This window comes from Neolamprologus brichardi, chromosome 10 (assembly GCF_056152115.1).
Source record: "Neolamprologus brichardi isolate AB-2024 chromosome 10, ASM5615211v1, whole genome shotgun sequence".
Lineage (NCBI taxonomy): Eukaryota > Metazoa > Chordata > Actinopteri > Cichliformes > Cichlidae > Neolamprologus > Neolamprologus brichardi.
In genome coordinates, this window is record NC_142113.1 from 12,783,992 (window position 1) to 12,806,263 (window position 22,272).

At 42.2% G+C, this 22,272-nt stretch overlaps 2 protein-coding genes across 7 annotated transcripts in view; both read right to left on the minus strand.

Annotated features, from left to right (window-relative positions):
- Positions 1–22,272, minus strand: part of LOC102795589 (glutamate receptor 3-like) — an 85,012-nt gene that overhangs the window by 58,975 nt on the left and 3,765 nt on the right. For all 6 annotated transcript variants that reach the window (XM_035912729.2, XM_035912733.2, XM_035912730.2 and 3 more), the window contains one exon: positions 832–1,071. In XM_035912729.2, the coding sequence (XP_035768622.1) occupies positions 832–1,071 (240 nt within the window). The remainder of the gene's footprint in view (positions 1–831; positions 1,072–22,272) is intronic.
- LOC148100862 (uncharacterized) lies at positions 8,143–11,795 on the minus strand. The gene is made up of 2 exons (XM_087847194.1): positions 8,633–11,795; positions 8,143–8,168 (listed from the first exon to the last, which is right to left on the minus strand). The coding sequence occupies exon 1, from the start codon at positions 11,775–11,777 to the stop codon at positions 8,934–8,936; it is 2,844 nt and encodes a 947-aa protein (XP_087703320.1). The 5' UTR covers positions 11,778–11,795; the 3' UTR covers positions 8,143–8,168; positions 8,633–8,933.

The window sequence follows — 22,272 nt, forward strand, 5'->3', positions numbered from 1 at the left end:
GGATCAGACACCTGAGCTGGAAATATATAAACGTGAGGCAGGGGGAAGCGAAAAAGGAGTGCACTCCTGTCCTAGAAATTCTCTGTGTCAGTTTAAAAATACTTGGATGCACAGCTCTTGAATAGTTTGGCACATTTAAGAGCAGACACTGAAGCCGGAAAACGGCATCTCCTGCATCTTCTAATTTATTTGCAACGGACGATTTGAAAATACGTTTGACTTGACACTGTGCTCTGTAGCTTTACTGTGACAGCAAGTCTGCGATCAGTTTATGGTCCAGTTTGTACAGACAGATTGTGACTGCATGCTACCTCTCGGGGGACCCAAGTCTGCAAATAGTTGGCCCACATGAGGGGAGCGAGAGGGCATAAAACACATGCAGAAGTTGGAGGGTGTTGTGCTCCGTCTTTAAATAATCCAATTAGAGCTAAATGATAATCAGCGAGCGCCTAGGATTAGAGACTCGGGCGGCTGCAGTCGTAGTACTGCAGCAGAATCAGCAGCACCTGTGAATGACTCATTTCTCGGAAGCAAGAAACTATCGAGCGCCTCTGTGAGCAGGATTCAGCCGCACACTGAAGCAATTTGGGATCATTACTGACAAAGATTAAAATGTATCAAACCACTTAGAATGAGGATTGGGGATAAGGGATTTACATATTAAAGACAAATCTTATAGCCTGTATAATAACGTGTTTGCCTGAGCAGGGATGGCGATAACTTAATCCACTTTCTCCTGCAGTGAGACGTTCTACTCCTAAACGTTGCTGAAGCTTGTGGCATTTGCAAAGGTGTACACAAGCATGCTTTCCCAGCCATAACCGCTCTCACCTCTGTCAGTGTCGTAAAGGTAGACGAACTTCTCCCACTTGTAATGGTCCAGCAGGCTGAGAACAGCTCCCCGCAAACTGGGCCTCATCTGGATGACAAACTGCACGTCGGTGTCGATGGGAAAGCTGGGAGTAATGAAGGAGGTGTGCAGTGCCCCGCAGAAGGAGGTCAGCGTGTTCATGGACTTCCTGTCGTAGAAGCCGAAGATGGCGTAAACTCCTCGGGAGAACTGGGAGCAGACTAGTGCAAAGGACAAAGAACAGGTTCAGGTCATGGATTCAAACAAAGATTTATGCCAAGTTTCTCCTAATTTCAGAAGAGATGTCAATAATCGCTGTGACATACTGAAAGTTAGAGCTGCTGAGTGCCTGTGCAGAAATAATAATAAAAAAAAATTGAATGTAAGGTTGAGATGAGAGGGAAGTCTTTATGCTGTTAATCTTGCAAGTGAAGCAGCGGCTATCTGAATAAATGGGCCTCACGCGGGATGCCTGCTCCCTATGGCAATGCTCTGCTGCCCGGTGCCCTTCACTTATCCTTGCTGTAAATGCAACTGCTTGGGTAATCAACTAGAAATAATGGGGAAGTCAGTGCACTGGCCACAGCTCTTAATGGACAAATATCCTGACACATGAGCGTCCAAATGTTCGAGCGCTGGGCTGTGCTGCCGCTGTATAAAAGATTTACAACAAGGCCTATCTGTTGCCATCTGTGGGCCCATGGAAATGAGCCGCGGCCACAAACACTAAACAGACACCGAGTCTTACAAGGTGTTAAGTATTTCATTTTATTTGTGTATAATAAACTGGTTCAGTACCACCAAGGAGGATTAAATCAGAGGCATGACAGCCGTCCTAATATTAGTAATGACTGAAGGAAATGTTGGTCAGTGCAGCAGACCTGCTCTGATATTTCTGACCCTCTGCTCCGCACAGGTCACAACGCTAGAAAGAGGCTAGAAATGTTTGGATTTTAGCATTACAGTTACGGAATAGAGTATTATCAATAAAGTATAAAGTTCTCTTATTTCATTTTGAGTTTCTGTACAAAATGAAGGAACAAAGAGGTTATTCTTTAAATAGAAAATCAAGTTACATACATATTGTTCAGTAATTAGCATCAAAAACAAGACATCTAAAGGAAACCAGCTGTGCATATTTCCCTGTCAACCCCTGCATTCAGCCTCTGTCTGTCTCTTTAAGGCCTCCCTCCCAGTGAGCACCCTATCTGTTCTTACTGGGCAGCTTGCTCTGCCCCACAGCAGACTTCCACTAGTCAGATTTCACTGTCAAATGCTTAAATACATCATGCATATCTTGAGGTCCAGCTCGCATCTAAAATATGCCTGTGGACAAGGCCAACAACCATATATAGCAACAACCTCTGCAACAGAGGTCACATAAGATGGTTATATGTGGGCACACACAATCTGATTGGTTTAGATGAGGAAGTGGAGCGCGTTTAGTGCATGTTTTCGACCGACGGGAAGCATTTGATTTATTGATAGAAACTTTGATTGCACACATGCACGGCACAGGCTCAAGAAATCATAACAAAATATAAATAATAGCAAATCTCATTAGCAAATTGTATAAATAAAAAGTAATTTGTGCTTCTTCTGAAATTAAGCATAATTTATTGCAAAGAAACAGCTGGTGGCCTATTCCACTTGTCAGGATTCAGGATGCACATTGCATTAATTCATGCATTAAATCATCATGACTCATGAATCACTGATGGAAAACGGGCGTTTTTATCCTTCAGTAGTGTTTTACTCATGAGAAAGTCCTGTTTACGTTGTCGGGCACACGAGAATGCGCATGCATGACCTTAGACTGTATGCTCTGCTTAATGCACCAAGAAATGCAGCAACAGCAGAAGCAAATATAAATGCATATAAAATCAAAAGCTTCATAAAACAATTTTACACGTGTACTTTTCTACCATTGTTACTTTTATGTGTCGGTGGATTTCGAGGGAATGTTGAAAAACTACATATAGTCTAAACTAGGAGTTAAAGTCTAGAAATGATTGGTCAAATAAAAAAAAAGAGTTTTTAAGTTTTAAGTTTTTATGATTGCAGTCAGAGTAAAATAATTTCACAGATCTGCGATTTCATGTGTTATTTGCTGGATGTTTTCACCATTTGCTTCTGTTCGTTTGACTTTTCCATTAAGACAGCCATTCCGTCACCCACACATAGTTGATGATTCGGTTCAGTCATCTCTCCCTCTCTCATTTTATCATCAGATCAGCCTGTGTGCGTCTTGGATGGCCACAGTGCACCTGTTATATAATCAAGGGGCTGCTGCACTCAAACATTTAAGCAAAAAAAAAAAAAGCCAGAAAAAATGTCAGAAAAGATCGATTCCTTTTAAAATCAGCATGCTTCACCTCAAATTACAGACTCACAGCAACATCCAGCTCGTGTTATTCATGCAAAATAGCACACTGCCATAAATAAACACCTCTCAGCTCATCGAAAATCATCCGATCCTATTGGCAAAATGACTGCATTATCTTTTGATTGTCAAGGTTAAACGGACAGCCTGTTCTCCCAAAGGACTAATGAAATCATATATTTGGGCTCATGAAGCTGTAAACACCAGCCAACTACAGTAAATTCCCCTGATCACGGTCAGAAATGAAGTTACGCATCATTGACTTTATTACAGTGGTGAAGTGAAGCTATTTTACTGCTCTGTGCGTTTCTGTTCAGAATACTAACACAGGCCTTCCATCCATGATTAATATCCAGCTGGAGAAATTCAGCTCTCTTCACTCTTTGTCGACTCTCATCTTATTCATCACCTAACAAACACCCACATCTGTCTGTCACTGTTGCCTCTCTCTCTTTTACCCCTCACCCCCTGATTCTCTTCACCTTTTCAAGCTTAAGAGGTACACACAGCAGCTCCAGTAGCACCAACACCGTCACATGTCTTTTCCGTTTCTTTTTTTTTAGTCTGAGTCCATCAACAAAATTGCTGTTGGTGGGATGAACCTGTATGTGCACAGCAGATCTGAGCCTTTAAACTGGATTCTTATAGCTCTATCTCAGAATGGAAATAGAGGTGAGCTGCTGTCCTCGCCTGAGAAGCGAACAGCAGACGCAGTAAGGAAATTGAACTTTATGTGCATAAGACAGTAAGAATGAAGAAATAAACAGTGGATAACTCGTGCTGCGATGAGGAGTTGAGCTTCACTGTTCAGAGCTGTGAGGTTTGAGAGGATTGGGTGCTGCATATGAACAAAGTCAGGACAACAGTTTTATTTTTTGTGACAATATTAAATAACCTCTTAATGTGTTTACTGCTGCCTGGCGGGAAGTTATTTTTCCACTGCCAAAGAGCTGCGTCTGCAAGAGCAGAGGAAAGCAGGAGGGCTTCAGATTGTTTTACACAGGGACGTGAGGGAAGTCACATTGGTTTATGCCACATGGGGATACCTGCTCTGCGCTGTCACAGGGTCACATGTTCACTAAATAAAGAAGCCAGTGAACAAAATGCAACATGCAACTGTGCCGGCTTGTAAAGGACAGGGTCAAAGAGAAAACTAGAAACACTGAACATATTCACCAACTCAGGTGGTGTAACAGGAAATGCCAGAAGATCATCAAGGGGTTGAAACCATGAACATCATTACTTTGAGAGCTGGATTGAAAATCACACCAAAAGTCAAAGTAAAAAAAAAAACACAGGCTGACCTCTGAGTCTGTGTGCGTTCCAGACAACATCTGGGCACACGCCTGATGAGACCGTCGATGGTGTCTTAGGGGATCCCTTCTCAAATTTGGATTATGAGTTGAGTTCGCTTCTGGGCAGCGTATGGTGCTATTTGTCAGTGTCTGGTATACTGATACATAACATTACAGAGGATCTCAATTGGATTCTGTTCTGAGGAACATCACAGACAGTCAATGATCTTCATTGTTCAAGAGCTGTCTACACACTGTTCACATGAAGCCGGAAACTGTCCTCCATCAGGAGCAACCCAGGGTCCACTGCACCAGCATAAGGTCTGACAAACGGTTGGAGGATTTCATCACAGTATCTAACAGCAGTTAGGATATTTTTGACTAGCACTCGGAGGTCTGTGTACGCCTCCAAGGACATGCCCGCCCAAAGACCACTACCCACCCAGTCATGCTGGATAATGTTGAGGGCAGCATGACGTTCACCACAGCATCTCCAGACTCTCTGAACCTCCTACATGTTAGAAAAGTAGAAATCTTCACCTATAAAGAAAATGAGGTGCCAGTGGTGTTCCTGCCAGTTCTTGTGTTCTCAGAAAAAATGCCAGATGAGCTGCGAGCAAAGTTCCCATTAAAGGATGTCTGGCTTTCTAGGGAAATCTAATCAAAAATATGGCCATCAGTAGCCAACTGGAGGTAATGCTGTAGTGCTCTGCCAGTGATCCTCCTGTTTTCCCTGGGACAAGGAAACAGATACCTGTCATGTTGCCGGGTCGATGCCCTTCCAGTTCTGTGCCCCGTCTTCTGGTATGTTCTTTGTGTTTTTGAGACTGCGCTGAGAGATGCAGCAGATCTCTCTGTAACAGAGGTTTGGATGTGCATTTCTGGAGGAGTTGGACAACCTGTGTAATCTGAATCGACTGCAGGTACCCTCTTATGCTACCACTAACAACAAGGACACTGAAAAAAAAGCAAAACTGGAAAAATCACTCAGGCAGGTTAAGGGGAGTGCAGTGGTTTGTGACCACCTCCTACTAAACCATTCCCTTCTGCGGGGAGGTTCTCTTGTTGTTGCCTCTCCAGTGCACCTGTTGTCCCTTTCATTTGCACCAAAGCAGGTAAAATGGACCCACAAGGGTTTATGTTTCCTAACTGGATAGATTGATATCCCTGAAGTTTAACAAGCTTGGTTTTATATTGTGAGTGTTCCCTTTGTTTTGTTAGCAGTATGCATCAGTGAATGCATTGTTTCCTAATGGAAACAAGCTGGACGCTAAGCTGAAGAGCAAACAGCTAGCATGTCTTTCTGTTATTCTAGGTAATGTGCATCCTGGCAGCATCTGTGGGATGTTTTAGCTGGACAGGATGCAAACAGATTTTTCTTGAATATTTATATTTGATGATGCAAAACTACCGGTAAAAGCCGTTAATGTGGTCATAAAGTGGTTTAAGCCCACTATGCATGCACTTATCAGTAGAGGCTGAAGAGGTAGAATCACTATCTATACAGAGTGATTATAATATTCTGTAGATGCTTTATTGCAGTATGCTTGTATTTGAGCTGCGAGTTGAAAACATTCATCAACAGTATTTTTTTGCAGCACATGATGTCAAAAATCCTATAATTACAACAACCGTGTGAAATGCAGTCTATATTTTTTTCCCAATTAATACCCCAGTCTAACATGTCTAACAATTCATGTGCTGTTGCGCACAGGCTCAAAAAAAGAACTCTATTTTTAGACGCTTCAACGGCAAGATGTGAAAAGTCTGCAATTCAGTTTTCCTCAGCACTAGTGGAAAGAATAAAGCAGCCTAGGTTTGGAAGCATAAGTGGAAGCATGTCAAATAAAAGGCCAAGTCTGACAACAGATGTTTAAGGTCATAAGGCACAAATGCGACAAGAAACTGGAAGTCCTTTATAGAACAGTAATCACGTACTGCATAACCAAAGCTGTCTGCTTTTAAAGCACAAAGTAGTTGTGTTTGATTAAATTTGTGGCGCTATCCTTTATAAAGCCATTATGGTTATTTGACCTTTCAGGATGCTGCAAATCAAAAGATTTTGTTTTCTTTTTTTATTTGGACAGCTTGATCCTTCAAGCATTTTTGAGAAAGTTAGAGCATGTAGGTTATAGTGAAGGGCACAGCAGAAAGCCCAATCCTGCAATCCAGTTTTGACTTTTATGTATGAAAATGAAAGGCAGACTTGCAGTTACACTTTTAGGATCACATTTCCACCTGAATAACAGCAGGTTTGTGTCAGAACACTTTTCTGTCAACACAGTAGGGCAGCAAAATTTAAGAGAATTTCTATTAATGTCAATTCAGTATAATTGTGTCTAAACCTATGATGTCTTTCTGAAAGTTAGTCACCTGGCACTTTGATCCTGTAGCTCACAGATGGTCATGAAAAACATTTATAGTTATAGTCAGACTGTCCTATTGGCTTTGCTTGTCCTCTGGCTTTTCCTCTAAGCAGGAAAAGGAGAGGTGACTGTCATGGCTTACTCAACATCTCACTACAACTGAGACTTATCGCTTATTATTTAATTTCACTGTGTTTTTTCCTTTGTATCTATAAAAGATATGATGAATATAAATACAGAAAAAATGCATTATGTAAAGAATATATTCACAAATCAAATGGAAAATTAAAGAAGATAAACAAGCAAAGAAATAAATGAAGAATGAAATGGAAGCAAGTAGCAAATCAAACTTCATGACTTCATTATTAAAGCCAATAATGGCATCTTCAATTTCATGGAGTTATTTATTGTATCAAAAATAAATAATCTATAATGATAAATTTGCTACAAACTACCTCATCTCATGATGAAACTAAGTTATCACTTGATCACTAAGTTTTCATCACCATTGGTCATTGTTAATTTCCCCACCATCTTATCGTCAAACGGACGTCAGACTCTTGAGTTGAGTGTGTTTCAGTAATAAAGTCAGATAAGCAAGGAAAAACACAATGTTTTGCTTCTTAGCGAGTTTGAGCCATTCATGCATCACTAGCGAAACATTAAATACTTGTTTTTTTGTGGTTAAAAACACCGCTGCAGCATGTCCATAGACAGAGCCTGTCAGTGCTGTGTGAATGGCTTATTTAACAAGTCTAAAATACACAACAGTTACAGTATAGATCAAAAGTTTTACAGATTCACTGTCGTCATCTTGGATTGTTAACCCAGAGTTTGCACGGTAGACACCAACTTGTGTACAAATACTTCCCATTCACACGCCGAGCTGCGGTGAAACTGCAACACAAACTGAGCCTGAGGCACAAACTGGAAACAGTGAGCATTCACCTTTAAACTAAATCAGCACCTTGTACTACTGCAAGTAGGCTGCATTGCACTTTTCACAGTTGCGCTACCATTTGGCGAGTAGTTTGCAAATGTTTGCACACAAGTCCAGGTCTTTGATATCTTCGATGCTGTGGACCCAGTAGAGGTGGTGAGTGACAGGAGAATAGTTGTCAAGCTCTTTAAGTTTGTGCAGCTTCCCTGCTTGAAAGGGACTGATGCATCTACCACAGGTGTTTAACTGGATTTCACTCAATGACCAGGCAGATCTTTTGTTTTCCTTTTTCTTTAATCTTCTTTTCGGCCATAGTCAGCCATAGGTGAAAAACCTTTAAATACAAACCAAACCCAAATTACAAATTATGTTTGTTAACACACACCTGCAAATATTGTAAACAATCCCAAACACATTTTCTTTTTTAAACACATTAATGCAGTGCGTAAGCTTTGTAGTACAATATTTACTTGAGTATTTTTAAATGCTCAAATTATGTAATTCACTAACAATTGTACATACACCTTGAGAAATACTGCTTTCTATTAAAGTGCTAAATTAAATGATCAACCTGCATTAGAATTTAAGCAGTACAATAGTGTTTATAACCAGCTTCTCTTAACCATATGCAAGCATTAACAGTCTTCCATATGCAGACCAACAATAAACAATGGTGCCGCTCGTAAACAGGCGACCAACTCACGGCACAGTGCTAATGCTACGTAAGCTAGCGGCAGCCGCGATTCTTTAGCAACTCGCTTCAAAGTCTTTTAACATAGTCAGCAACCATTTCCTTACCGGCTGCCTCCCTGGCTTTGTAGATACTTCAGTTCCACACAATATCTATGTTGGCGACAACTTATTCAAAGAATTATGCTGGGCTTTTCCCGTAAGTGGCAACTTCCTGTTGCTCCCCCGTTCGCCTTCTTTTTTCCTTCCCGACAGAAACCCAGACACAAGATTAGTTCCGCCCTCCAGTCTGTCTCTTTTACTTTTTTGCCTCAGGGCTCTCCACCTCCTACTCGGTTTGACTTGACACCTCCCACTCGATCTTCCCTTGGAACACAGGAGATCGCCAAGTTCACAAGCAAACCGCAGTTTAACTCATCCCATTGAAGCATGATGCTGACGGCTTGGTCCCATTTTGCTCCTCCACAGGTAACAGAACAACTAGACGTCTGACGTCTCTATGAAGGATGGTAGCTTGAGCCACCGGAGTCACTCCCTTTGAACCAGAGCTTAAGTCCTCCACTCTCAAGGACTTAGCCACAGAACCGCTGTAACTGGAGCATACCCGGACATTGACGTCCCTCACAATACCCTTTTTGTCTGGATTAGTGCTGACAACTATGCCCATCTTGAAGTGTCCTCTCAGCGCATTCTGATCACTTAACCAGACGACATCTCCAACAGCGACATTTCTGTGTGCAGTGTGCCACTTGCTCCTTACAAACAAATTGGGGCCAGCAAGTTGGCTCCAGGACCTCCAAAACTTGCTCACTTCTGCCTGAATCGCTTGGAGTCTCTTATAGGGGTAAACGGAAAAGTCAAACATCTTGAAGTCCCCATTTTGAGATGCTCGACCAAGCAAAAGACTGTTGGGTGTGACGTAATGAATGCAGCCTTCCCGACTCTGAACTCTGGCATCAATCGGGCGCTCATTTGCAAGGTTAGCTGCCACATGGAGAGCTGTCTGGAACTCACTGTAACTTAGCCCAGACTCCCTTCCAAGACTCTGGAGTGCTCTCTTCACAATGCGCACAGCAGCCTCAGCAGCTCCATTTCTATGTGGGGAATCAGCTGGATTAACTTTCCACATCCACTCTGTTTCATTCTTTGCCGCAGTCTCCTCCAAGACAAATTTGTTCTGACTTTCCAAGAATCCGTAAAGTTCCTTCAAGACAGACTTTGCTCCTATGAAATTAGTACCTGGGTCTGACCAGATCTTTCTTGGATGTCCTCTAATTGCTGTAAATCTCTGGTAAGCCATCAAGAAGCCTTCAGTCGACAAGGAGTTTACTAACTCCGTGTGAATCGCCCTGCTGGCCATACAACAGAATACAACACCCCAAACCTTTATCATGACTCTTTTCTTGACGTCATCCTTCACTTGGTAGGGTCCAAAGAGATCCACTGTTGTGAACTCAAAAGGTAAAGCAGGTTGAGTTCTTTCCGGAGGTAAGTCGCCCATTATTTGCCGGCAACTCTGTGCTTTTGTTTTCCGGCAAACCACACAACCATCAACAACTTTTTGAGCAATCCTTCTCCCTCTTATGACCCACGCTTTCTTCCTCATTCTGAGCAGGGTCCCAGCAACTCCCTCATGACTCTCATTGTGGGCCTCCCGGGCTAACAGTGTAGACGTCCAAGCATCATAAGCCAAGATGGGAACACTAACTTGGTCTTTCTTAAAAGCTTGCACTCGGCCACCACAAACAAAGAGCCCAGAGCTTGGGTCTTTGTATACTACCAGTCTATCTGTAGTAGTGCTTGGGAAGACAGCGCTGTCTTGTGCTGCAAGGAAGATGTCTCTTAGGGCATCTTCACGTTCCTTCACCGAAATTACTCCTGCCAACGGGACTGCCTCCCACTTTGGGTCATTAGCAGCTGGATGTCCCCCAAGAAACTTTCTAGCTGCTCTCCAAGTCCAAGCAACTGATCTAACCAATCGAGTTAGGTCACTGAACCGCTTGACATCTAAAAGGTTCTTGATGACTGACCCCGCAGGTGGTCTTCGCTGCTCTCCCTGGGCCTCAGCCCGACTTTGCTTTTCTTCTTGCCCTCTTATCTCGGCCCTTGTCAAGGCAGCGACAAATGCCTTTCTTTGCAGCTTATTAACGTTTTCTTTGGCAGTGGCGGCTAACTCTTTAGCTGACCTAACTGGCCACTCGCTCACAGGCAAACTCAAGAACTTTGGACCATTTTGCCATTCTGAGTCTTCATCTAGATCTCTGGGACTAGCTCCTCTTGTGACTACATCCGCAATGTTCTGAGGGCCAGGGATCCACCACCAATCTTGAATCCTTGTGCTGCTCTGTATTTCTCCAATCCTATTTGCAAAAAAGGTCTGATACCCATAGCTCTCCCGCTGTATTGCCCCAATGACGGTTTGGCTGTCGACAAAGTGATACCACCTCTCAACCTGAATCCGGCTTTGCGCCTCAAAGTATTTCTTTAGGCGTGAGCCAAACACTGCCCCACACAGCTCTGCTTTGACAACATCCCCTTTGTGGTCCAATGGAGTTAACTTAGCTTTGGACTCCACCAACCTGATGATTGTGCCCTGATCTGAATTCCACCTTAAGTACAACACTGCCCCATAGGCTTGCTCACTTCCATCGGAGAAAGTAATTGCCCAGGGTTCTTCGGTGAAGCATGGGGGAGTTAGCGCCCTTGCAAATGTGACTTTGCTGAGCTGGGAATACTCCTCAAAAAGCCTAATGGCGTCCTCCCTCAGGGCATCTGAGAGCGCCATGTCCCAAGTGTCCTTGACCAAGCAGCTTTCTACTTTTGTCTCTTGGAATGCTCTGCGAACTAAGATTGCTCCTTTTTGCTTTGCAGGAGTGACCAAACCGACTGGATCATACAACCCTGACACTTGACTGAGAAGCTCTCTTCGTGTCAGTGGGTTTGGCGTGTGGGTCTTAATCTGCTCCTGGACAAGGTCTTGGCCAACTCGCATCTTTTTCTTCCTCTTAGAGAAGTTGATTGCTACCATGACATGAAGCTTGTCTTCTTCCACTATATAACCCAGACCAAGAGCTTTGTTTTCTTCGTCACGCATTTGGTTTGGTAGAACTATGGTTTTCATTCTTGTCTTCTCACCCTTGTCATTGCGCTTCCTCCTCCCACTTTGACCAGATAAGACCCAAGGTTTCAGCTCAAATCCTCCAGCCTTTAGAATTCGCCCAATGTTCTCTGTAATGACTTCTAGTTGGTTCATGTCATTGTGAGAGGTAAGGATGTCATCGACATAGCTGTCTTGCTGCAGTACACGACGTTCCTCCTTGAGGTGGGAAAAGGTAGAAAGGCTGGCAGTTTCACGCATTGCCAGCTGCGCAATGCATCCTGCCGGTTTATCTCCAATATTCACCCTTGTGATGGCATATTCCTCTAGCTCGTCATCCTCAGAGTCCCGCCAGAGGAATCTATGCACGTGCATCTCTTTGTCTTCCAACCAAACTGAATTGTACATCTTTTTTATGTCACCAAGGGCTCCGTACACTCCACCCCTGAATCTGAGGAGAACCGCTCGAATCTGGTTGAGGACATCTGGACCCTTTATTAGCAGATCGTTCAAGCTCACACCTCTAAACCTCTGGCTGCTATTCCACACAAGCCTCACTGGAGTTGTAACAGAGTGGGGATTCGGAGCAATGAGGTGACTCACGTACCACACTGGCCCATCCCAGTTACTGATCATGCCCTTGGACAACTTGACTGCGGCTCCACGCTCCACCATGTCATGCACCTGAGCGGCATAAGCGGCTTTCCATTCAGGCTCCTTGGCCAATTTCTTCTCTGTCCGGAGGAATGTGCTCTCAACTCCTTTTTTGTTATCTGGTAAGGATGCTGGATCTTCAGCCCAAGGGTATTTGGCATGCCAGTGTGGCTCGTCGCTGTGGCCATCACCCGTGACATAGGTGAGTCCTTCTCTTATTATTTCAAGCTCTCTTTCCTCAGCCAGTGTCATTTCTTTCCCACCTGGCTGGCAATTTCCGCAACGGCAACCCCCACACTTTGGCTCACATGCAGCACCAATGCTATCCCACTTCCACCACTCTAAGAATTCTCGACTGGCGGTTGAGGTGCTTGACCTCTGAAGCTTAGCAGGAACATGCTTCCTTGTTGAAGACTGGTCTGAGGCCTCGTCAATGAGCTCCTCATACTTGACAGCTGCTGCTCTCATTGACCTGGCAAAGTGTGTCTTGGACATGTGGGCAGAGACAGTGAGCTCCTCGAAGAGCTCAGGGTGAGTTCCCCCAACCGTCTTTCCAAGTGGCCCATCCCATAACACAAGGTCACCGATGACTCTACTCCTCTGAGGCGCTAGCCGACCTTCTTTATGACTTATAAGCAGATGAATGTCTTTTGGTCTTACAAGATCGTTGAATGGTATATCCGGAAAGAACCTTTGTAGCTGACTCGGTGTGACATGTTTGTGGACTTCTGCTATGCTGTCGAGTCCATAGCAGACCAGTTGGTGTGACCTAAGGGTGCCTCTAGGCGTTCTGACTCGGATCTTTAAAAGATACCGCCTTGTTCTCACATGCGTTTTCATTGCCCCTACTCCATGAACAACCAGAGTGATTTCTTCACTTCTTAGGTTAAGACTGCTTGCAGCCCTGTGGGTTATATAGTTGGTGTCAGAAGCCAGGTCAATTAATGTCCCAATCTTTTGCCCAGCATTAGCTGTGACCTCAAGGAGCATCATGATTACTGGCAGCTCTCGAAACCCACCTTCAAATAGGAGACTTGGCTGCTCCTTGGTGGTGCTGCATGTCCTAGATGCAGTGTTTGAAAATGCATCCCTGCATTCTCTTGCCAGTTCAGGTGACAGTTTTCTGAGGAACTCCTCCTGATCCTCCGTACATTTCCTGCTGACCTTTCCTCCCTCTGGATCAGATCTGTTTTGCCTCCCTGCTGCACTTCCCTTCCTCACCTCAGCATTAGGGCATAGGTAGTAGTGGTGCTCCGCAGCGTGTGCTTCTTTGCAGCCTGGGTTTTTGCACAGATAAGTGGGTTTGCAGTATGACCCATTGTCATGAACCTCGAGACAACTCCAGCATGCGCCTAGTTTCTTAATTGCAGCCTTCTTTTCTGCAAGCTTTAATGTTTTAAATTGCCTGCAGAAGTAGAGTTTCTTTTTATGCTTTCCATCACCGCAGACGACACACCCTTCATCACTACCTAATTTGGTGAGTTTGGTTCTGGAATGTTTCAGCTCCACTCTTTCTCGCTTACTTGGCTCTTCCTCTCTCAGATGATCAAGCTGTTCATATATGGTTTCTTGCTCTTTGAGGAATTCCAGAAGACTATCAAATCGTTTTTCTGGGGTGACCGTGTTTCTACTGTCAGCAACATAAATAAGCCACTCCTTTTTGAGTGCTTCTGGAAGTTTACTTTCGATTGACTTTGTCACCAATGGGTTTTTTATAGCCCCCGTGTCACCAAGGTCAACCAGGTCTTGAAGCGCCTTCTCCACAGCTTGAATTAATTCCACTATTTTTCTTGGCTGGTGGCTCTTAACAGCTGGCATTCTCTGTAACTCCTCCACTATTTCAATAGCAATTGATGTTTGATTGCCGAACCGATTCTCCAAAACACGAAAGATGTCATCTGCAGTGTTGTAAGTGGTGAGTCGAAGTTCTCTCGTTATTTTCTCATCCACACTATCAAGTAGCTGAAACTTTTTGATCTCTTTCGAACCAGATGGCTCCGCCTGCCCCTGAAGAGCCTCCCATTCCTTCTTCCATCTGTGGAAGTCTCGTTTATTTCCAAGAAACTTAGGAAGTGCTGTTGGTTTCAGCTTGATGATTGGCATGGGGCAGCCGGAGGTAGTTGGCAATGATAACAGGTGATCAGCATCCTCCTTTATTCTCATCTCCAGAAAGTCAGCTTTTCTGGAAACCAGCCTGGGGACGCAGAGTTCCAGCTTCTGTATATTGCTTTGAAGATCTCTCCGAACACCTGATGGGATCCAATGCTTCCACTTGCAATACCTCTCCTTTGCCACTCCCACCAGTTCTTTCAGGTGGCCAAGAACGAAATCATACACTTCATAATTACCGTCAGGCGTAATGGCAGCAACATGTTCACACTCAGCCTCTGCTGCCTGTAGTGCTGTGGACAATTCTGCACTTCCAAAGTTGGCCCAGAGAGCCTCTCTGACTAGGGTTTTTATTTCCTTCAGTTTTAACTCACATTCACTTGCAGTCTTTGCTAAGTCGACTTTCTGCTGTTCTGTCAGCACGACTGCTTCACTTGTGTCAAACTTTGCCTCTAGCTCTGTAATGAAACCGGCCTCTAGATCATCATTGGCCTCCATGACTTTCTCTGCTTCCATTGACAGTCTATTGAAACTATCTTTGAGTTCTTCTTCAGTCATATCCTCATACGTCCTCGTAATGCTATTAACCAGACGAGAGAATGATCTCTTGGCTGTTGTCCTCACTCCTTTGAGTTGTTCAACTGACTTCCCAGCAGCTTGGTCTGCCATTTTTGTGTGCTCAGGCTTGAACTGGGGTTTATTTATTAACGGGAATGGCACATGCAACTTGAGGGATTCTCCGAATTTTCTCTTTGCACTAATTATTCCCTTTTCCCAGGACTCCAGGTCATTGCTCCCAGATTTTGATTTCCCGGTTTTTCACTGTCAAGCTCTTTAAGTTTGTGCAGCTTCCCTGCTTGAAAGGGACTGATGCATCTACCACAGGTGTTTAACTGGATTTCACTCAATGACCAGGCAGATCTTTTGTTTTCCTTTTTCTTTAATCTTCTTTTCGGCCATAGTCAGCCATAGGTGAAAAACCTTTAAATACAAACCAAACCCAAATTACAAATTATGTTTGTTAACACACACCTGCAAATATTGTAAACAATCCCAAACACATTTTCTTTTTTAAACACATTAATGCAGTGCGTAAGCTTTGTAGTACAATATTTACTTGAGTATTTTTAAATGCTCAAATTATGTAATTCACTAACAATTGTACATACACCTTGAGAAATACTGCTTTCTATTAAAGTGCTAAATTAAATGATCAACCTGCATTAGAATTTAAGCAGTACAATAGTGTTTATAACCAGCTTCTCTTAACCATATGCAAGCATTAACAGTCTTCCATATGCAGACCAACAATAAACAATGGTGCCGCTCGTAAACAGGCGACCAACTCACGGCACAGTGCTAATGCTACGTAAGCTAGCGGCAGCCGCGATTCTTTAGCAACTCGCTTCAAAGTCTTTTAACATAGTCAGCAACCATTTCCTTACCGGCTGCCTCCCTGGCTTTGTAGATACTTCAGTTCCACACAATATCTATGTTGGCGACAACTTATTCAAAGAATTATGCTGGGCTTTTCCCGTAAGTGGCAACTTCCTGTTGCTCCCCCGTTCGCCTTCTTTTTTCCTTCCCGACAGAAACCCAGACACAAGATTAGTTCCGCCCTCCAGTCTGTCTCTTTTACTTTTTTGCCTCAGGGCTCTCCACCTCCTACTCGGTTTGACTTGACAATAGTGGCTGTCATCCCTGTTGGACAACATCTCCTACCCCATGCAGGAGACTCTGACAGCACTGAGCAGCTCCTTCAGTGGCTGCGACACCCACGATGTGGGACGGAGAGATTCCGCAGGTCTTTCCTTCCTACTGCAGTCAGACTCCACAACAAAGACTTTGTAGCTGACCAAACACACACATCCGCACATGGGCAATAACACTGAGTGTAATTTAGTATTTTATTCTATTGTATATAGTATGTTATTCTTTTTTATCTTATCCTATTCCATTGTTTTCTTAATTTTCTCTCCTGTAACTTTGCACTGTCCACTTTCTGCTGTGACACAACAAATTTCCCACGTGTGGGACTAATAAAGGTTGATCTTTACCTCTTATCTATGCAAACTACAGGTATATGTCTTTGTTATCAATTTTATCTTAACAGCTGCCAGCAGCCACTCTCTAGCTGTCTGACGAATACTCTATTTTCTCTCTCGATTAGCGGTTGCCAGGGGTCACTGACTGATCTCTAGGCCTCTGCGATTGGGGCTTTAGCAGTCGATTTCACAGCAGCTGCCGAAAACCTAAAGCAAGCGCTCACTGGTTACTAGATGATCACTGAATGTGGAAAACATTTCACCTACTCCATTTCCACATTGTCACTGTGGGTATGTAGCATGCTGGTGTTAGCGTTTAGCTCAACGGTCTCACAGGGCCATTAGCATGTTAGTTATTAGCAGCAATTTAGGCTCTCCACGCGCTTAAAAACCACTTTTTTGCAGTAAGTGTATTAAAAAATAATTCAAACATTGTGCTTGTTATATTTTCTAATAACAACTCTCTTTGCAGGATCTAATCTGATCTGAAATAAACGGCACTCTTACTGCTTAACCTGTGTAGACCTGCTAGTTTAACTTGACCTAAAAAAAAACCCCAAACATCATTGTAAATGTTTGATAATGAAGAAAGTCGGGCTGAATTTACAGCGTGCACATTTTAAATGATTCCCATGTTATGACATTTAAGCTTATCATATTTTTATCCACATTACAGTCTGCATTGTTGCACAATTTGTCTCAGCTGACCAACCACAGAGAAAGCACAGGGCATGATAGAGACTGAGGGCTGAGTAGGTGTTTCTCCTCCGGCAGTGTTGTTGAATGTTGGCTGGAATTCCCTCTTCTCTACAGATTACAGCTTTATAAAGGCACACATTTTCTTCCAGTGGGTTAGCCCCCTGCAGGTATTCATTATACACAAAGAGCCAGGCAACACTCGTTGGATTAGCTCTAATCTGAGAAATAAAACTGGAGATTGCCCACATGCTAAACCATGACAGAAAGGAATTTTCAGCAGCAATAAACACACGCAGATTGTGGCTACTGGAGTATTATGTGAACATACTTGAATGTATTTCACCTCCGCATCCTTTGCACATGCTGCAAAAACACCAAAGACCACAGTTATAATAGACAGAGTAATGCAATATACTCAGTTTTAAAAAAGTAGAGTGAAGAAGTTATAAATGCACAATTTACAAGCTCTAACTAATGTATTGTGAAATATCAGGTGAAAAATGTTTCACAATAGAAAGCACTGAAAATAGGCTCATCTATCAAATATAAATAGAAAACAAATAGGCCGCGAATTCTTTCTTGTTTAAAAAACACAGAAACACTGGAGCAAAGATATGATTTTTTTCCCCTCTTTACCTTCAAGACTGAACGCTCGTACAACTAAACAAATTCATGAAAGCAGCTTTTCTAAATTATTCACTGCCCCGCTGGCATCTTTGGTTTTCTTGTGCATTATTCTGTGACGCGCACAGCTTGTTGTCCTTGAATAATTTCAGGTAACATTTAACGAATAACGGCAGAGATTTCAGAGGTAGCCATGCTGAAGGACGTTGTGTAAGGCTGCAACAAACTGCTGCAGCGTCACTGTAGCTTGTCAGTAGTGATCACCGTCGCTGTGTTACAGCGCTGACATGTAAGCACATTCTGATGCACAGGATGAAAGACTAACTGCACATCTCCAGTGGCTTGCCCCCAGAGCTATCCGGCACTGTTCTGCCATTTCGCAGCATTATGACCGGCCACGGTTGACTGACTAAGTTTGAGCAAAACAACAAATAAGATTATTTCTTACGATCGTGCCGAGCTTATTCGGCTGAATCCTTATTGCTCTTTTCAAATGATTGGCAGGTATGCATTCAGTCAACTGATATTTTAATGCCTCTATTGTAGTTATTTAGCATTATCACTCCCTCATTCAATAGAAACCTAATGCATTTGTGCTGCATGATGGACCATGACTCATGTCTTGCCCCACAGCAAAGGACCCTGAAAGCTCTTATTAAACTAAGATTTAAACTATTCATGTGAGTGAAAGTGCTTAGAAAACCATATTGTATGCACCTGAAATGCCTCTTTAGTTAGAGAAAATTTTCCTAAAGACATTATAAATGGCATGAAAATGCCATGACAAATCTGACGATGAGTACTTGTCAACTTGGCACAGGTCATCCAAACTGACAGGACTCTGGCTGCAGTAGCAGTAACTCAGATATTTTTATCAGTGCATCGTGAAAAAAGGACATGCTTTTGGCTAAGTGTCTCTTTTTTGTTCAAGGGCTCCCAAACCGAGAGATTCCATTTAAAGCTTTCAGGCACAAACATCTGACTGGCCAAATATGTAACCAAAGGTGGTGAGTGCGTTTTTCATGGTGATGTTTTAATAATTGAATTCAGAATTTCACAATGAAGCTTTGAAGCCAAGAGTGGAATCATTTGTCCTCAGATGATCAGTGACCTCACTGCTATATTAAAAAAAAACAAAAAACTGTTTCTATAAACATTAATTATATCTGTGCAGAGTATGGCTTAACATAGTAACTATCATGAAGCACGCTCACCCTCGGGCCAAATGATTTGACAACCCTGTCTCTGATGCTCGTGCATCATCCATGACTTGTCTGTTTAAATGAGTTCTCAGAGTTATGATGAAGATTGTTTTGTATTGCTTGCTCACATTGCAGCATGTTTGTTTTGCTATAGTAACTTAAAAGAAAAGAAAAGATTTGTGCCAAATGTTTAAAACATATAATGCTCTGATAACTTCAGCTACACAAAGATTGGAAGCGGGAAGGGGAGGGGGGGGGGGGGCACAGCTAGCTGTGCTCGGTGTAGCACGGGTAGCATGTATGCTGCTCAATAATTAATTAATCAAATATGGCATCAGATCAGACAAGCTGAAGAGTCAGGCTCATTCCCCTTCACATGATGTATTACTACAATGCATGCTGCACGATTCGGGTGCTTCCATCTGCCCACAATTGTTCCACGTCTGCAACCTGCTTTGCAACCCACCTCCACCCCAGCTCCTCCATTTCTGTTTTCTCTGACTTACTAAATGTCATATCTGTTGTCGCCAATGCCTGCCCAGTTCCTGTGTTTAGAAATATCAATCTCCTTTTGCCTATAGTGATCCAAACTGAAATATGTTTTCATTTGTAGCCTTGCAGCTCCATGGACATAACAAATCGACAGAAAGTTTCCATGTCTAGCCAAGAAAAAAAACATAATGTGTTGTTTTTACTTTTTTTATGAATTAATAAAGCAAGATATATATACAATGTTCGTGCTAAGCTCAAGCACAAAGATTTACTGTACAAACAAGAAAATAGTACTGATCTTTTCATCAAACTTTAAACTTCAGGAAAGAAGTCAAACAAGCATAGATCCGTGAATTATTCCTTATATTGCAGAGCTCCTACTATTATAAACATTCAGAACACATACCCAACTTAGAACAAGGTGACTTTCACACCAGGTGATCCTTTCTATTCAAAATAAACACTAGAAGTTGTGTGCTGTTGCTCCTCCCCTGATCTCCCTCCTCATCCTGTATAAGAAAATACAAGGTCTCTACAGGTACAGATGAAGCCAATTTAATACATTTTACTATGTTTTAAATTACACCTTTTAATGTCATGAAACGTTCCAAGTAAACACTTGGATATAAATTTCAAATGAACTGCACTATATAGTAAATGGGAATTTAAGGTGGACTGATTCTTTTCTACACACTTTATACAACATCCCTCATTCACCCAAGCACCTTTTATTTGCTTAAGCGCATTCTATCTAACTTTCACACAAACGGATGCATTGGAGAGCAACTTGGGGCTAGTATCTTCCCATATGGAAAAGAAATAGTAAAAACTTATATGATTTACTCATGAAAGTGGCCACTTTCTCATTACTTTCATATATTGTTTTAGTAAGTATCCAAAACATACAAGTTTCATTATATAATTTTTCAAGGGATCTTATATCTGTTTTCACTCTTCTATGCTTTTCATACAAGTTTCAAACAAGACAGATACAAACTTTATAATATTTATTATTCGCCTGAGGATACTTGGCATGCAGACTGGAGTAGCCATGGATTAAACCACCAGTCTTCTGATTAGTAGATGGCCTGCTCTACCTCCTGAGCTACTGACGCCCACTACAGCATCATCTGAATATGTTTATCTTACCAAACCGCATGTTGCCATTAAGCACTTTCACAGGTACAAAAACAGTCTGATGGAGCTCAAACTCTAAAGAAATTTTTGAGTAAAAAGAAAGAACAATATAAATATTTTCCTCCCAGTTACATAGACTAATAAAACTATGCCAGATGCCCATGTCCAGTCTCACTGTGATCTCCTCTTTCTCTTATTTTGTCCCCTTACCACTGACCAGTCATGGCCCTTCCCTGAGCCTGGTTCTGCTGAGGTTTGTTTCCTGTTAGAGGGAGTCTTTCTTTCACTGTCACTAAGTGCTTGCTCGTTGGATTACTGTATAAAGCAGTGATTTGTTATTTGGTGTCATGTGAATAAGGAATCAAAATCAGCTTTATTGTCAAAGTATTTGAACACACACTGGCCTGGCTGTTTCTTTGCTATCAGTGAACAAAGTAGTCAGCAGACCAAACTGACAACATGTGCAGCACATTTATAGTGCAAGAGTGCAGAGTGTGTTGGAACAAGTTGTGGCATAAATAAGGGATAGATTACTAGTTACTATATAACAATATATAAAAAGCTGAATTCAATTAAACTAAAACAGTCATTACTATAAATGAATAAGGTTTGCTGTGATTTGATGTTCTCTTCCTGGTAAAGCCTTCTAAATTGGAAAGTAGATCAAAGTCTGACTTGTTTCAAAAATAGATCCTGCCTTAACAATCAAGTTAGAGTGCATAATCTACATAAGTAGACAGGGTAAAAAATAGCAACATTGGTGCTAGAAATGTTATTTAAAAACATTTTAAAATCATACATATTAACTAAAAAAAACAAGTGAACATTTTAAGGCATTTTATAAATAAACATGCACTTGAGACATTGAAATAATACTAATGGTATTTCCCTACATGATTAATGTGGCTAAAAGAATTCTAATTCTCAGTCCTAATCAGTTTTATTTATATGGTGTCGCATCACAACAGCAGTCGCCTCAAGGCAGTTTCTATTGTAAGGTAATGACCCTACAATAATACTGAGAAAGCCCCAACAATCAGATGACACCCTGTGAGCAAGCACTTGGCCACGGTAGGAAGGAAAAACATCTATGACATAATTCAAGATAACAATTTTATCACGACATCTGTATGAAGTTTGAAAAGAAATGATTCTAATGTCATTACTCACATTTAGCAAATTAATTAGATTCAACATGTCAGTGAGAAATGAGAGCAATTACAGAGACATATACAATATTATGTGTGCATTATTAACCCCAACATCAATATTTAGCTCTTTAAATATCACGCTTATTGTTGATACCAGTTTACAAAAGTAAAATATCCCAATTTGGATTTGGTGAGTCAAAGTATTCACTGCAGCATCAACAATGCAGAAGAAAAAGAAGAGCAGGAGGAGGAGGAGATCTGGCTGCATGAACTGGTCTGTGGCGCATTAGTGGAACTGTACATTGCCTACACACTGAAGTGCTCTTACATTAGCCTCTGTCTGAGCAGCATCACACTGGTTGAGTCATAGCAGAGGAAGGATAACTAGCCACAATAAACACTCCTAATAAGAAATACAGTGAAATATTGACAGCTTAATCAAAGTTTTTTTTTAACAATGCAGTCTTGAAAATCTATGCTGTTGGTGCAGAAGCACAAAATGCGCTTTTACGGATCACTCAGAAATGTCTCTTCATTC